The sequence below is a fragment of the Protopterus annectens genome, chromosome 10.part0 (genome assembly GCF_019279795.1).
Source record: "Protopterus annectens isolate FY-2018-M chromosome 10.part0, PAN1.0, whole genome shotgun sequence".
Lineage (NCBI taxonomy): Eukaryota > Metazoa > Chordata > Ceratodontiformes > Protopteridae > Protopterus > Protopterus annectens.
This window is the reverse complement of record NC_056744.1, coordinates 1,714,163,199-1,714,181,413: the sequence shown is the minus strand read 5'-3', so window position 1 is coordinate 1,714,181,413 and position 18,215 is coordinate 1,714,163,199. Positions and strand designations below refer to the sequence as shown.

General features: G+C 36.6%; 1 protein-coding gene across 1 annotated transcript in view; it reads left to right on the top strand.

Annotated features, from left to right (window-relative positions):
* LOC122814460 (zinc finger protein 184-like) overlaps window positions 1–18,215 on the top strand; it is a 172,408-nt gene that overhangs the window by 64,806 nt on the left and 89,387 nt on the right. The window contains exon 5 of the mRNA XM_044087040.1: window positions 2,081–3,131. Within this exon, the coding sequence (XP_043942975.1) occupies window positions 2,081–3,131 (1,051 nt within the window). The remainder of the gene's footprint in view (window positions 1–2,080; window positions 3,132–18,215) is intronic.

Genomic DNA, 18,215 nt, shown 5'->3' with positions numbered 1-18,215 from the left:
GGTGCCTGTACTGAGCCTGTATAATCTTGCATGTTCTTCTCTCCTTTCTTTTGATGATCATTTATTACTTGTAAAATCATCTATTTTTCTTCACCATTTATTTTACTTGGTTACTATAGGCGTTTATAACTTTTTTTATAAATGAATTCATTTCTCCATTCACCTTTTAAATATTTTGGTACATCCATTCTTTTTCATACGGACTGGACACCAGTTCTGCAGTCCTGCTTGAGCAGCCTGCCTCCTGTTTCCAGATCTGTATATATTAGGATTTATCCTTTTCATAGATTGGAAGTAGCTTGCTTTATTTATTTATTCGTTCATTTATTTATTCATTCATTATTGAAACAAAATTTACTTAACAGCCATACACAATCATATCACACTCTGTTGTACTATTTGAACTAAAAGAAAAAAGAAAAAAAGCACATCTAATAGAAACATGTTGGTAAAACATACAATATGTAGCGTCTTGTTTCTGTGTATGTGATCTAGATGCAAAAAGAAAAAACCTTACTCTGTTTTCTGAGAGAAAAATGTGACTTGTGTGCGTATATATGTATATATATATATATATATGTATATATATGTATATGTATATATATATATATATATATATATATATATATATGTATGAATACATTTAAACCAATCTAACTTAAGTCAGCACAACTATTTTGATTCATTTCTTGAGCCAGAATCCAAGAGAGTTTTTCTCGGTGTAAGTCTGCCCTCATACTGAATGACTTGTTGTCTGACTTTACAGTGAAGTAAATCATGTACATTAACTATAAACAGGCTTTGTATGGACCAGATTCCAAAACTCTGCTCTCAGTGTAAGTGTTGACTTACGCTGAGATCAGGTCTTTTGGAACTGTGGCCCGTAATTTACTCAGGAGCCTTATGCAGTTATCTAACTACAGTTAATAAGGGCTGCTGAGTTAAGTAATCCTAACTCATTTTCTTGAGAATGCAGAGGTACCATTTATGTATCACTTTCTATTTTAATTTAATTAATTTAATTTATGTACACCTCCTACGTTTCTTTCATTAGCTCAACAACTTTTTCCTATAGGAGTAGATCTACCTTTTTCCATTTACAGTCAACTGTTTTCTATGCTATTAACATTAAGGGATCCAATAACAAGTTTCCTTTATTTGTTAATTCTCCTCCGAATTTCAGAGGAATCAGTAATGTGCAGGTGTTAGTCGTGTTGTGCTTGACCATACTGTATAAATAACCCCTTGTAATTTTGTTTAAACCTTTGCAGCCTCTTGCATCCCCCAGAAGCACTGCCATCCAAGAAAAGTTCAAAGTGTCTTAGTTTAATAAATTAACTTCTTATAAACAGCACTTTGAACTGTATTTCCTATGGAATTTGAGTTTGCCACCCCCTTTTCTGCACAAGTCTATTCTTATTTGTCTTTGTTTACTTCGGGGACAATCACCTTGTCAGTCAGTCACAATGCTTCATTTTGACTCTTCTGTACTGTTGTGTGTGTGTGTGTGTGTGTGTGTGTGTGTGTGTGTGTGTGTGTGTGTGTGTGTGTGTGTGTGTGTGTGTTTTAATTCCATACTCATATGATCATGCTCCACAAACTTTGCTGACTTTAATTTATTTATTGACGTTTGACAACCATTGTAGCAGGCTGATTGAGTGATTACCCAGGAATTACAGAAGCAGGCATTAAAATACCGCATGAGTAAAGAATCAATTACATCAAAACATTGAACAGTATTTAGGGAAGACAGTTTTATGCAGTAAGAATTGTCACACCTCTATGAAAAAAAATTGAGAGGTATGTCTCTGGGTATATTTTTTTGGCCTTGTTGATCAAGTTCCATTATTGTGATAGTTCTGTGGTGTTTGGACAGCTCTTGTACTGCTGTTCACAGAGAACCACGTTCTGACAAATATCAAATTGGAGTCATTTCTGCTTATTTTAGAGCCGTAGAACAACAAAGCAGAAATATATGTTCATAATATTTAAAATGTGTAAACAATGCATTGTTGCATGTAAAATGTCTGATATTTGCTTTATCACTATGATAAAATATTGATAATTAATCTGTTTTTAGGTAAGAAACCCCAGTTACTTCAACCCTCAGAGAACCAACAGCAAGATGTTCAGCCTGTGATGGGCATTGACAGGGTTCATCTTACTCCTGCATCACAGCTTCACTCATTACATAACCGTAGCAAGAACTCTGAATGTGATACAAGTCTTATTGTACAGCAAAGTCCAGCAATACATCACAAAGTGGGTACACCATATAAATGTGCTGAATTTAATATGAGTTTCATACCAAAGAGCCACCAATCAAAACAAAATACTCACATGGCGGAAAGACCGTATAAATGTCCTGAATGTGGTAAGAGTTATAAAGGAAGGAGTGCTCTTCTGTATCATAAAACAACTCACACTGAGGGGAACCCATATAAATGTATGGAATGCAGTGAGAGTTTCTTACAAAAGAATGATTTGCTAAAACATCAAAAGACTTGCTTAGGGAAAACACCATATAAATGTCCTGAATGTGGCAAGTGTTATAGAGGAAAGAGTTCACTTGTCTATCATCAAAAGACTCACACAGGGAAGAAGCCATATAAATGTGCTGAATGTGATAAATGTTTTTCAGAGAGCAGTCACCTGATGCAGCACAAGACCATTCACACGGGGGAAAAACCATATAAATGCACTGAATGCGGTAAATGTTACAGACAGAGCAGTGCTCTTCAGTATCATAAAAAGACACACACGGGGGAGAAGCCATTTAAATGTACTGAATGCAGTAAGTGTTTTACACATCAGAGTGGTCTTCTGTATCACCAAAGGACTCACACAGGGGACAAACCATATAAATGTGCAGAATGCGGTAAGAGTTTTTCACAAAGTAGTGATATGATACGTCATCATGCTATTCACACAGGGAAGAAACCATATAAATGTACTCAGTGTGGTAAATGTTTTTCACAGAGTAGTATATTAATGCGCCATCAGATCATTCACACAAGAGAGAAACCGTATAAATGTACTGACTGTAGTGAGAGTTTCGCAAGACAAAGTAACCTGAAAGCCCATCAACAGTTTCACTCGGTGGAGAAACTCTTAGCAGATATCAAAGATTGAAGCAATGCTAATTTCATGAACTTTAATTGCATCCTAACTTTGGAACAGGGTCCATACTTGTCATGGTATTAAAAACCCTAAACATTTGCAAAAATTAAAAAAACAAGTGAAGTATATTTTATAGAAAGAATGCACTGAATACAGTAAGTGGCTGATATGTCACAATATACCATCAGGCTGCTGAAACTGGTTCACAAAATCTGTGGAAAAAGTGACACACAAATGTTAAGTTGTTTATTACAAACCAAGAAAAAGACGTCCATCTGTTTTGCTGGTGGTGATTTACTTAGAGTTGAGGGTCTGTATATTGAAGGGAAGAACAACAAGGCAAGATTGCTGCAGTAGAATTATACAAACTTTACAACATGCAAATGAGTGACAAGCACTGGAAACGTGAACCATAAAGAATTACAGAAAATGAAGAATTAAGGATCATATGAGATCATTCAATACTATGTTTGGAAGTAGAAATGATAAAATCAGATGTAGTAGTAGAATAAAGAGAGGACAAAGGCATTATTAATTAATGAAATGTTTACACTTGATGATTGCGGTGTCCTGTGTACTGAGGGGCATAAGGTTATAAAATATCAGGACTTGCTCACAACATCTAAAACAATATAAAGCAAGGATACTCAGATAGTTCCAGTAGTGCTAGGATCAACGGGGCTAATAAAAAAATGTGCAGATATATTCAATATGCTACCAATACAGATAAATCCATATAAACAACAGAAGGAGGCAATTTTGGATACAGTTCAGGAATGGAAAAGAGCAAGCTTGAGAAACGTGAAAGACTGAAGAAGTCCTGATCTCGCGTACTTCAGCTGTACCTTAATCTTAAGAATGAGGTCAGTTATTGTCACAGTAATAACACTAACGCCCCATTGTCACACATCTGGAATGACCCATTCATTAGGATAGATGAGAGAGTTTAGGTGAGATTTTCAGCAGGAATCCTGTTAAGAATGCCTGAGATTTCAGGCTAGGCTGCTGCAAATCACTGAGTGATTTAAAGAGAGTTCTGTTGCAGTTACAATGGTCTGAGTATTTCACGCTATGTGCTTGCCTTTCAGAGTGTTTATTAGGTTCTAAATCAAGTTTAATGTCATTGTTGAGCCAGAATGCCTTTGTCGTTGCAAATAATCAAGGAGGAGACTGTTTCCTTAAAACTCCTTGCTTTTGGATAGCTGACAGTCTTGATTGAAGCACTGCCAAAGTGGAATGTCATTCTGTGTAACCCTTTGTTGTAGGAAGAATAGGTTTGTTGCAAGAAGTACATCTCTTTTTTAAATTCTCCCAAGTCTTTTAGACTTATCTGTGATAAAGGTGTCCAATATTTACTAAGTTTTCCTTGGAAAAAAACTGTTTATTGTTGGCAGTACACACAGCAGCAGCTCTTTTCTAGGGGTATGATCACATGTAGTGAATGTTGGCATCATGGAGTAGGTGATCCTGCTTTGGCATTGTGGAGCAGGTGATACGGGATTAGCACTGTGGGGCAGGTGATGCTGATTAGCACTGTGGAGCAGGTGATGCGGGATTAGCACTGTGGGGCAGGTGATGAAAGAATTGGCACTGTGGAGCAGGTGATGAGGGATTAGCACTGTGGGGCAGGTGATGCTGAATTGGTACTGTGGAGCAGGTGATTCTGATTAGCACTGTGGGGCAGGTGATGCTGAATTGGCACTGTGGAGCAGGTGATGCAGGATTAGCACTGTGGAGCAGGTGATGCTGATTGGCACTGTGGAGCAGGTGATGCTGATTGGCACTGTGGAGCAGGTGATGCGGGATTAGCACTGTGGAGCAGGTGATGCTGATTAGCACTGTGGGGCAGGTGATGCTGATTGGCACTGTGGAGCAGGTGATGCTGATTAGCACTGTGGGGCAGGTGATGCTGATTGGCACTGTGGGGCAGGTGATGCTGATTGGCACTGTAGAGCAGGTGATGCTGATTGGCACTGTGGGGCAGGTGATGCGGGATTAGCACTGTGGGGCAGGTGATGCTGATTGGCACTGTGGGGCAGGTGATGCGGGATTAGCACTGTGGGGCAGGTGATGCTGATTAGCACTGTGGGGCAGGTGATGCTGATTAGCACTGTGGGGCAGGTGATGCTGATTAGCACTGTGGGGCAGGTGATGCAGGATTAGCACTGTGGGGTAGGTGATGCTGATTGGCACTGTGGGGCAGGTGATGCTTATTATTTTCTTTTTGTATGGAGGTGTTCTAGAACTAAAATTTTATGGGGTAAGTTCATAGGTGCTGTCAGATGGGTCTTGAGGTATCATGTCCCTTGTCTGGAGTACATTACATTTTGGCTGCTTGGTCTCCTGTCACCAGATTTAGACTTAGATGGAGTAACAAAACTTTGGGTCAGAACTGTTTCATCCATACAGCTTTCCATGATGTTTAGATTCTGGAAGACCTCTCCAGAGGACTGGGCTGAACAAATTCTAATTTTGTCTCATAAGTTATAAACCTGGTCATTGAGTGCTATGAATATGAAGGACTAGAGGAATTTTTGGACTATTTTTGTTTAAACTGAATTTCTTGTAATGGACTAGTGTTTAACATGGTTGCTGTATTCTGTAAGCTTTTGCGCATTTGGATGGGATACCAGTTGTTATGGCTGGTGGTCTAAGGGGTAACAGTTGGCATCACTATGGTTTTGTGTTATTGTTGGATTGATAGCAGTTGGATAAAGCTGATATTTTTAAAAACTAGAAACGTTATTAAAATATCACTAAAAATATGTAGAAATTAAAAAGGGAGCAACGATACCCATGTGGTGAATGCAATAAGTCTTTTTCACTGAGCAGTAAACTGATGTTCAATCAAGTCATTAAGGAGGGGAAGATGATCTTTTGTCCTTAAAAATGAACCTGCAAGCCATCCTAAGAACTATAGACCAAACAACTTGCCTATAAGTGCATATAAACCATGCAACATTATGCAAGGTTTATACTCAAGTAAAGATTAAGTCATGCCAGAACAGAGAGGTAATAAAAAGAACAGTGTGAAATGAGGCATCATTTATTATCAAATGGAGCTGTGTTAGAGAACTGTAAAAAGTGACAAAACATTAGTATGGGATGGCTGGATTACAAAAAGCATTTGATAGTATTCTACATTCCTGGATCATACAGTTTCCAGATGTATAAAATACACTGTGCTTTGATAAATTGCAGAGTATTCACTATGAAACAGTAGCAAATTACTTTATAGCTGACTTCTGAGAAAAGATCAAATTGCTATCCGAGATATAAAAAATTAGTGAGGGTGATTCATTCTAACAACTGCTGCTCTGTATCACTCAGCCCAGTAAGCTTTTTATGTAGGCTAGGCTTACTGCTATATCTTTAAGAAAACAGCCTTGCCAAATGCCACCTCACATCTATTTTCTGTATGATTTAACACTGTGTAGCTCATCTCATAAACAACTGAAAATATTACTGCAAATGATTACAAGTTTTTCAAATAACATAAGAATGACATTTGGCCTTGATAAATGTGCAAGAGCGACATTTATAGCAGGAAAAATTGATCAACAGCTAAAAATACAATTATGAATAGTTAAAGTATTTTCAGATTGCATATGAATGGCTTTGGCCTTGACAGATGTTGAAGAGCAACATTTAGACAGGAAACAGAAAGCTCAAAGTAACACCTTGAGGATAGGAATGTGACATAAAAGAACTGGGACTAGACAAAATATATAGTTATCTGGGAATAAATGAAGGATCCGCAATGCTACATAAATAAAGAGAAACCTTAGTAAACATTATTACAGAGTACTGAAACTAATTGAAAATCGCCATGACCTTTAGGAATAAAGGCAAAGCTGTAATCATCACCGCCCCCCTTTGTAATCTAGAAGTTGGTATGACCGAGTGGCGCCATAAATGCTTAATCATTTGGAAAGGAAAATGAAACTTCATATTTACCAATGATATGATGAAATGGCAGCAAATGGGAGAAATGAAAAGAAGTGTAGGACTGAGAGTATCGGCTTCAAGTGTCTAGGACGGATGGTTGAAGGGACGTGAAGACTGAATGAAGAGGTCAAATCTGGAATCAAAGGGGCTGCGACCAACTGGCAAAGAATGTCAGGGGTAGTGTGTGACAGATGAATGTCAAGGAAGCTGCAAAGGTGTACATAACATTGGTGTGACCAGTACTGATGTATGGTACAGATACCTGGGTAGTAAAGGCAGAGCATAAGAGGAAGCTACAGGTGATTGCACACTCTGGCACAGATGAACAAATGAGAACATTAGAGCAGAAGCCCAAGTAGCTTCAATTGCAGAGAAGATCAAAGAAAGCAAATTACCATGGTTCAAGCACATGAGTAAGCAAGCATATTCGGGACAGACCGGAAGAACTCAAGAGGAATTGAGGGCATCCAACAAAGAGAGGGACTGATTGTATGAGAGAAGACCTCTGGTGATCGGGTATGACTGGTGAAGGTAAGAGAGCGGCACTGAACTGAGAGAGATGGCAACACTTGACATGACAACCTAATCCCACATAGAAAATAGAAGAAAAGTCATTGATTATGATGATGATGTAAAAATTAGTGCATGATAGTTATGTAACTTTTGGTTTGAATGAGGTATGGACATCCTTGAAATTGATTGTATATATACAACTGTTTTCATGGGCCCGCAGACCTGTTTACTCATATAATTAAATCCAAACTTAGTGCAAGCTGTACATCTTGAAGAAAGTAGGCCTACTTAAATATACTACTAATTCTGTTAACAATATGACTTACAGAACAAAGCCATTTCTGACTTGGGGATGAGGCCCATTCTCTGCACAATGTGATATCTGGGAAACTTTTCTTAAATTACCAAAATACTAACATGAAAAAAACTTATTTGTGCACTGAATACAGTGCTATTTGCACAGATTATCTAATACATCATCAAAAGACTTGCAGAGAAGTAATGATCCTCTAGGATCAGTCAGTACCAGCTTAACGGCAGTCGAAGCAAGAAAGGTGCAGATACTGTGGCACTGGAGAAAAGGACAGTATTAATTACTGAAAAATCCATGGTTATAAAAGGGTGTATAGCTTTAATGTTAATGATCTAATCTGGCATGTTTGTCATGTACCTCTCCTTCTAAAGACATCAGTAGGAATGTAGATCTCTTGGTGTTTACATCATATCTGCTTTGTCTGTGTGTTATGTTTGAACTCACTGCCTCCAGAGTTGCCCTGGAAAGGTACCCTCTAATTTCTAGTCACCAAATCTTGAGCCTTTCCAGAAAATGAAGTTATAGATTGCAATACAAACAAATGTTCATTATTTCTAAAACTGTAATTGTTACTATAGAAATATAAAGAGCAAAACTTTATTACAGAGTTGTCTTCACAGTGGTATCATTCATAACATTCAAAGTCTTAGAATTTTATAAATTACAATAAACAATTTAATTTTTGTAATGTGTTGTAAACAAATTCATCTGCACATGTTCAAGCTATACCCAAAGTTTTAACAGCAGTTTTATCCAGTTTTTAGCTTTCATTATTATGAGATTTTGCAATGCTATAATATGAAATTGATGGCATTTGCTTAATTATGTATTCAGACATCACATAATCTTTTTGTAGTGTTCTAGACAATATCAAGTGTTACTGGCAGTTTTGTTGTCCTTCATTTAAGCTTTAAGACTATGTTTTAGCAGCTTGTATTAACATTGTAGGAATATACAAAAGTTGACACCTATAGGCGTTGTTAGGCTGATCCTAGAGAAATGCTTGAAGGCATCACAAGGGTCAAATGAGATAAGCCTAATGACATAGCATGCTGTCAGAGGGTAGTGAAATATCTGCCAGAACTGAATAAACTATATATGGGAGTGAACCGTTGAATTTTGTTATGAAGAGATTGTGTTTGTCCTGCTCCATGTTCTGCAGTGATGATGCCCTCAAAACAACCCAGGCAAACATTTTTCTTTTTTTTTGATTAATGGTGGGGTTGCTGTGGGGTATGGTGAGCTTGAGCAATCAATTCTATCTTGATCATTCTTGGAGGAAATAGCCTGTTTTGTAATATTAATGATACCAACCAGTGGGTACGTAATTACTCATGGGAAATGTACAAGGCTGGCTAACACTACTGTGTGACATTTGTATACACAACTGAGTTTGGTATGATATGTGCAAAAATGAGCAAATCATTTCCTGCCCGGGGCAGCTATAATGAATCATCCAGCCACATAAAGGGTGAGTTTGGGGGACGAGATGGGAACCCACTTCCCAAATGCCTGTCTTACCTTCAGCAGAATAACTGGGCCAATCAGGCCCCTTTGAATGGGAGCAAATGGGCTTGTATGGCTCTTGCATAATTTGGGGGTGCATGTTTTTCGCATCTGGCAGAAAAAAACTGAGCCACATAGGTTACAGGTACAGCAGCCATTTGGTTAGTTTCTTTGGGGTGAATAGAAAGTCTGTTATTGCAATTACATTAATATAATTCTCTGTGATTATCTGGCTATCCGGGAATTCTTGTGTTTCAAAAAGAGCATAAAACTGTAAGGCTTGAATTCAGAGTCTGAATTTATTTCATCTTTACAAGTGACTTTAATGAGAAGACTAGAGAGTTTATTATGCTCTATTTGTGCATGTTATTGGGCAAAAACATAATGGTAATTATCTCTTCTACTTTTCATAAAGATATTTAAAGCAAATTTGAGTAATTATTTTGCACCCTTGCATGAGCTCGCAATGTGTTAGACTTTTTCTGAGAGGAGATTATCCTACTGAGACTATAGGTGCTGATGCCACTGAGATTAAAATATAGTTAACGACTGTATAGGTTCATAGGTGAGTACTAGGCTAATGGCCCTGGAGCCTTTGCCAGCCTAGCCCATGGAAGTACCCTGGCATCATGCCATGCAGTGCTAGTTCCCAATGCCTCTATCAAGTAGAGCCACTGGAGTGATCCCTGGGGTGAGCTTTCTGTTTCCCATCCACTCATCAAGATTTCTCCTGAAGAGGGTCAGTGAGGTGCTCTGCTTCAAATGTATGGGAAGTCTTTTCCATAGTATGGGCAGTCTCTGGGATAGAAACCTGTCCCTCCAGCATGTTCTGCTGATTGTGGTAATGACGTTGAGGTCTCCGCAGCATGTGGTGCGGAGGGATTGGGATTTCTTTAGATGTAGCATTTCTAACAGAGCTAATAAAGCTCTGTTAGATAGTAGCATTTCTAATGGAACCATAATTACTTTATTTTATAAGAGATGAAGAAACAAGGTGCATGCATAATCCAAAACTGTGCATGTGGGAATACCAAGTGAATGTATTAGGACACAGTTAACATAATAAACTGATTAAAATAATGCATGTAACATATGTGAGTAAAATAAAGCAAAAATGAGAAATAAAAGCAGGATGTACTGTGAAAGCATCATTTTAATATTGTCTTACAGTACATGTGGGTATAAGCATGAGAGGAGGAGTCATTCTGCAATTAATCAAGCATGCAGAATGTGCTAGAATTACTATGCTAATGAACAGTATGAACAAATAGCTTGGACTGGTGCTGACAAAACTGAAAAAAAACTCAAAGCTCTGAAATCTAAAATGTATTTGAAGCCATGGTACATGTGTAAGGTTAATTTTTGGAAAAATATTGAAAATGTATAGGTAGAATACAGGAATTAAATAATAGACAAATGAAGAGGGCAATGTCCTGTCAGAAAATACTTTTAAACAGCTGTGGCTAAATTTATCAGAAATATGCTAACCTATTCAAAATACTGTATGGCACCATTAGATCAAAAACTACTAAGTGGTGTATACAAATCTGATGTGTAAACTCCTTTTTCCAAATAGTTTAATTTAAAAGGAGTGAATATGTAGTGTGGTTGTGAAAAGGTAAGTGTGGTAAAAAAATTCACCGTGCAGTCAAAGAATGTATGAGTAGTGAGTCAACTACAATGTCCCAGGTACTTCATGGATATTATTTCCCGTCACAGTAATGATATATTTTATGTGGTTGCTGATTTACCCACAGGCTTAGGAAGTTTGAGTTGAATTTCATACAAGAATAAAAGATGATGTGATCCCACAGATATTTCTTCTTTATTAGAAAAAAATATCCTTGCCAATCACAACGAAAGCAGAGTAGAAACAAAGAGAATAAAAACCTTATGTGTCCGCAAAAAGCAGATGGAGTTATTAGAAATGGCAAATCACACAGCAACTGTTTGTAGTAATCCAGAAGCTTTGACTAGAGTGACTTATACTTACAGATAAAAAATGTCTGAACAATGCCAAAATGTAAGTGTTTCTTGGTAGTTCTTGTATACTGGGGTTTTAGGAAGATAAGGCTAGAAGAACAGACCTCCAAACTGTGCACTTTGGGTACACCATTCTGAAGGTACATATTCTTTGGACTTTCTTTTAATATTCTGTCAGCACTAACTGCTCCAAAGAGATGTTGCCCAAAGAATTGAATATGTTATAAACATAATTGATTATCCGTTAGCGTTTAAACAGACACATGAGACTGATGCAGCCATTGAGCAGACAATATAGCATAATTTCAAGTTAACAGCAAATGTATAATCAGAGTAACAAGTCTGAAGTAAATGCATCATATTTTTACCCTCAGAGGGTCTGAATCATTATCCAGAAAAAAAGAAAACATTTTTTAAATGCCAAAACCAGAAGACAGATATTACAGAGGTTTATAGGAATGATATGACACCTGATTAATAATCTTTGGATGAAGCAAAAATGTATGAGCATTCTGTCAAGTTAATTATCATTTGGGGAAATATGTATTTATTTTAGAAGAGAACCTCCATGGGTCTGATATATGAACTTCTGAGTAATTCTCAGACTGTACAGTAGAGTTCTAAAGATACAGAAAAAATGTTGAGTGGTTAATCTAGAATGAAAAGAGTTAATTTATATTTACCATATTTAAAACATAGAGTTAGTTTTATTATGAAAGGGACTGATTTTTCACAAGAAATCGAAGTTTTCAGTTTGAGAACTTACCACATATATCAGTAATGGGGTGCTGGATGAGTTGAGTTCCTGAAAGTGTTATACTTGGTAGCTGAAAGGTAAACAATTGAAAGTTTGGTAACTTTTTAGACCACCTTTGATTTTTGGGATCAGAGTCCATTCATGTTTGTTCTTTGCTTGGAGTTGTATTATTCTAAAGAAATTAACTAACATTTGAATGTCTTAAAGTACTCTGTTGATATACATGAAATTGTGCTTTTACAAAAGGAAAAAAGGCAAACAACATGTATTTTAATTCTTGTGGATTTTACCAGTAAGTTACACTTGAATTTAGATCATTACATTAAAGTGTTGTCTATTATATTGATTGATTGGCCTAAATTGAGACTAGTGAGTCACACCATGTCTGCTTTTTATCTGATGCCTAAGTTTTTCAAATTGTATCTTCATTTTAAGGTCTAAATCCTTAATTTGTCATGTCTGTACATGTATAAGGGAAGATTGTTGAGTCATCAATATTTAACTTGCAGTTAAAAGCACTGCTACATTCCTGTCTGATTTGCATAATGCTATGTATAACTTGTTTAGGGTTATTTAGATAAACATTGTATCATCTGCAAAAGAAGTGATATTAATTTTTCTTTATCAAAATATATAAGCATATAGTTGAAACCTTGTATAATGCAATGAATCATTAAAGAATTGAGATGAAGAGACATCCTTGGGTAATCCCAGTAAAGACCTTGCTTGGAGGAGAGAGATTTCCATTGATTGCCAAGAATGTAGTGGCCATTTAATAGAGGGCTCTGTATTGATATACATGTTTATATAAATTATAGTTTTGTATTTATGCAGGACTTACTGTAACAAGAATTATTTACAATTACTAAATATAGGTTCCACTTTGGTAAGAGTGTGCCACCCTGTAAAGAGTGTAAAAATATTGCACACATCTCCACATTGCTCGAATTTTTTTGAATATTGATTCTTGCTAGCAGTTTTCTATATAAATTTACTTTTGATGTGCACTTTTCTTATTGTATGGTCTGTGATATATTTTCACCTTTGTTGGGGATTTTTTTTAATTCTATTTTAACATAGCTCCTTTGGAACCGCCAGTCTGAATAACTGAATAGTAAGTAGTTTCAAATATAATAAATTTGGAAAATTGAATTTTTTGAGAACTTCGTTAAGAAAGAGAAAATGGTCATTATCAAACACATTACAGGTGTATAGTCAAAATACACACATAGTCGTGTTAATTTTATTGTAACATACAATCAATTCTACTATAATTGTATTATCCAAAACAGAAACTTCCATCTGCATCCTTACCAAGTAACCGAAGAAAAAACTTGCAGATATCAAGAGAGTGCAAAAATATGTGTAAAGTATGTTTTAATTCATCATTGCTTTTGTTCACTACAAAGGAATGTGAACTTCATCAGATAATGCTGCCCTTGTTTATTACTCTTAAATAATCAAGTGTAACACTGACATCATGTGGTATGAAATTGAATAAAATACATAACACCGTAATACATTGTAAGGGTCTATATTAAAAAGACGAACGTTTACTTACCTGAACGCCTAAATGTCGACCCGTCTTCATCAAACCGAAAAAACATCGATCGTCCAGAAGCACGAAAGTGGAAATGTCGAATTGTCATGGTTGGCCTTCTGCAGCATAGCTCCGTAAGGTAAGTGTGCGATGGTTACAGAAATTAGGGTTAGGGTGCAGGTTACGGTAAGTGCATAGATTGTAATGTATGTTAGATTTAGTGTAGGGTTTTGTTAAGTGTATGTGTGTGGATTATTTAGTTTGTTTGGGTTTAGCTTTTTAAGGTAAGTGTGCAGTAGTTACAGACCTTAGGGTTAGGGTGCAGGTTAAGTGCATACATGGTGGTATATGTAAGATTTAGTGTAGCGTTAGAAGTAGGGTTTAGTTTAGGGTTAGAAGTAGGGTTTTGGTTAGTGTATGTATGTGGTTTCTTTAGTTTGTTTAGGTAGTATGTAGCGGGTGGTGGGGTGGGACAAGTATGACAGTTCAACTTTTTGAATTTCGCTGTTTAGGACGTTTGGTGTATATGTGGTTCAATGAAAATGGGTCGACATTTAGGTATTCGGGTATGTAAACTTTCGTCTTTATAATACAGACCTCATTGTAACACTTCAAAAAGTAAAAATTAAAGTTGGAAAACCTTGTTTAAATTCAAGATAAAAATTGTTGCCATTAAAAATAAATTCAAAAATGAAAAGACCAAAGTTACTGAAATTACAAGGATATTTGCATATTTTTGCCACTAGTTTAATATCCCAAAAAATTAAATCTGCATTTTTTTATATATCAACAAGCTTTTAATAGAAACCGTATCATTAATACCCAGGGGCTTTGTGGCATCCAACAGAACTGCCAATGTAATTCATGTTTCACAATGTAAGCATCCAACCAATTTCCACCCCTCTCAAACTGAGGGAACTTTTCCAAAACAAAAGATGTATATTTCTTAAAATTCTGACATTTTTGGGAATGCTTATATAATGCATAGTTGAGGTCCCATTTGTTAATTGCATATATATGTTGATAAATTCTAATATAGTGCTTCAACCATCTTACCAACATATAAAGCTAGACAAGAACTGCACTGTTCTATATAGATAACTCCCCTAGTGTTACAGTTGAACATCCCATTGGATGAGATAAACAGGTTTTGAAAAGTAGCCAACAGTAAAATTCACCCCTTCAAAAATATACCTACATTGGGTACATGCCCTGTATTTAAATGTACATTTTGAAGCCAAGTTGTCCTTAGACTTCCTATTACTTCCTTTTTCAAAACTAAATTTCTCCTTGTTCTAAACACTAAAGTGGGGTCATTATCTAAAATTGTACCAAGACCTTGTGATGCTATAAAGACCAGCAGTTCCTCTGTATAATAGCTTTAACCTCCTTGGTGGAGGTTAATTGTATTATCCTGAGTTTGCCTCCCTTCTATGAAGTCCACTTGGAACCTTAAGGCAATTCTACCAGCCACTTTTTGAGCCAAGACTATAGCATAAAGTTTAACATCTAAGTTCATTAAGGAGAAGTGGGTGATATTTTCTTAATCAAAAGAATGTCCTTGTTGGGCTTGTGAATAATCCTTGTTCTAGACTGATTCTTACACATTTGTCTGAAAACCCATTATTTTAATGGCATTAAATAGTTTCTGAAAACTAGGAATTAACTGTGCTTTAAATTTTGTTTAAAGATGTATCAAATGCATCTGGTCCAAGGCCTTGCCTGGTTGTTAGGAGGTAAACGTTTCATAGACTTCATAGAAAGAGAAAGCCTGCAATGTAACATTTGAAATGCTAGTGTGATTAAAATGTGTTAGGAAGTTATTGATAAATATGTTGATATGAGGGTTCATAGGTGCTTACTAGATGTATGAACTGTGAGGATCTTCTGAAACCTAGCCTTACATTCCAGTGGTAGTTTTTAGCCCTTATATTTTGCATATGAATAACCCAGAGCTGTGCAGAACAAGGGTATGTTGGGACATTTACTTGTTGCCCCTATCTGTGAGGGATGTGGGTGCTAAACTATGTATGAATTTGCAGTTTCCTATCCGTTCATCCAAATTACACTTGAACAGAGTAACAGAAGTACTTCATTTTTATGTGGAGTGGAAGACAGTTATACAGAAGAGGTATTCTCTGTGATACATATTTATCCCTCTAGCATATTCTATTCAGGTTTCAAAAGAGATTAAGATCCACTGAGCAGGTGTTCACACCATCATTGGGCTTGTGAATATGTCATAGGTCTTTCAGGATAAGATCTGCCAGGGCTGTATGCATGATGCAAAGGTCACATTTTAGTAGCCTGTGTGATACTGAGAAGAGGGATAAGGCTTTGAGATGGTCTTCATTGGTAATGTGATTGAGGCCTTTTTTTTTTTTTTAAGTGAGAAAGGAATTGTGGTTATGTCAGTTTGACCCATGTTTGAACATGTACATACCAAACGGGTCATTATATTCAGTGACTGGCCCAATGAGAGACTAGTGCGGTGGAATGAATACATCCCTGAACCCGGATACCATATCTTTAGATATAAGTTGTGCAAAGAAGGGCTTCCTTACAAGAGTAGATGCACTGAGATCAAAGGACAGCTCATTGTCAACATAGTTTCTCAGATGTCTGACTATTGTATCAGCTTCCAGGGGTATGTTGTTGATGGGATAGTTACAAGAGGAAATCCTGCTTGCCAAAGGATGCAGTTAAACATTTTTTCACGTTTAGTTTTAGTCTATGGTTTTGACAGCAGATATTTGGGAGGGGCTTTCTTGAAAGACTTTGGTGTCATCTGGGGAGTTTATAATGGCATCAAGTTTCACGTCATTTGCAGACTTGCGCAACCACAAACTTATAACATTTGCTTTGATGTCCAATAAGTAAATGCCAAACAGGGGTGGCCCAAGGAATGTCCCATGGAATACACTGCTAGTGACAGGTCTTTGGAAGAGTATTTAGAGCCTCCCATCCTAATTTTCTGCTTTTTTATGAGCCAGTTTCCTATTCAGTAGATTACAAAAGGATTTCCATTTAGCTGCGATAGTTTATCTACAATACCTTAATATGGAGTGGTGTCAAATGCTTCTCTGAGGTCTAGATGTGCAGTCTGTACTGCTGTGCTCTCATCCATTGTGCTAGTAACCTTCACAAAGAAGTCAACCGGGTTAAGTAGGCAGAATCTGTTCTTGATTAATCCAAACTTGTTTGGATTAACAGTTTGTCAGTAACCTATGTCCATATTTTGTTAATTTATTTATGTTAGAAGTATTTAAAGGTCTTGAGTGTTTCTTGCAGTATGTTATGTCGCGAATCATTTTCTTAAATTACATTACTAAAACTATGATTAAGAAGCTGAAATGCAACATTAACTCATTCAGCATATTTAGCATTTAAGTTTGGTCTAAAAACATGACTTGCTTATGACTTCTGAACTTTTTAATTCACTGTGAGATGAAAAGCTGAATATTTGGAGTTTTCATTTTTTCTGTGAATCTGTACCTAATTTAGTAATCAGTTGCTCTAATTTGATCTTCTGCATTTTGTATTTCTTCAGATAATATGCTTTATTATAAAACCTCTTAATATAAATTTAAATGCCATCCATCTCATATAAAATACGTTATTATCCAACATATTTTGAAAATTGAGTCTTAGACTGTCATTGTGAACATCATTTTCTTTTAACAATCATAGTTTCAGTTGCCATTTAGGTTTAGGATTTATGGCTGTCTGAAGTTTAACAAAAAAATGTATTGTGGAGTGATATGAGAATGACCGTGGTTCCATTTTGTATTCTAAATTGTATTTACCCCAAGACTTTTAAAGTTAAGTGGACTTCCAAGATGGCTGTACACTGAGTAACAGCTTAATTTCACCTCTCCCAGTGTGAAAACAGAAACTCAGAAAAGACAGCCGATGAATTTGTATTTTTGGGTAACTTTCAGTGACTGGCAGGTAAATGCACTGCCTGGATGCCAGTAAAAATTAAATTCAGAGAACCTGAAAGAAAATCAGTCACGAAAGGTGTGGAGAAAACACTTTCTGGGAAGAATCCTGCAGCTGTTCAGCTTTAGTTCAAGACATGACTTAAAGTAATCTAGAGAAAAAAAAATAACTCAAATGTGCTCAGGACTGACAAAAATAAACAAAATACTGAAGGAGTATATCAACTGAGATTACAAAAGGCTGGAAAAAATGGAAGAGGCTGTAAATATATTCAGACGAGCCAGTTGGGTCTTTCGGCTTTTCCTGGTTAGGGGTCGCCACAGCGGAACTCCGGTCCGCTAATGATTGGTAGTTGAGTTTTACGTGCAGAGTTACCAGCCCTGATGCACAACCTTCAATGAAGGTACACCCATTCATGCATGTCTCCACGCAGAAGACGCTCTAGCTGAGAATAGGACCGGACAGGGTCTTACTGTGAGGCGACAAAGCTACCGCAGCACCACCACTGCGGGTCATTCAGACGAGCCAGTAAAACTGCAAAAATTAGAGGTCAAAATGAAGAAAGAGGTGTTTCAAAAAATGGTAGATTTAGA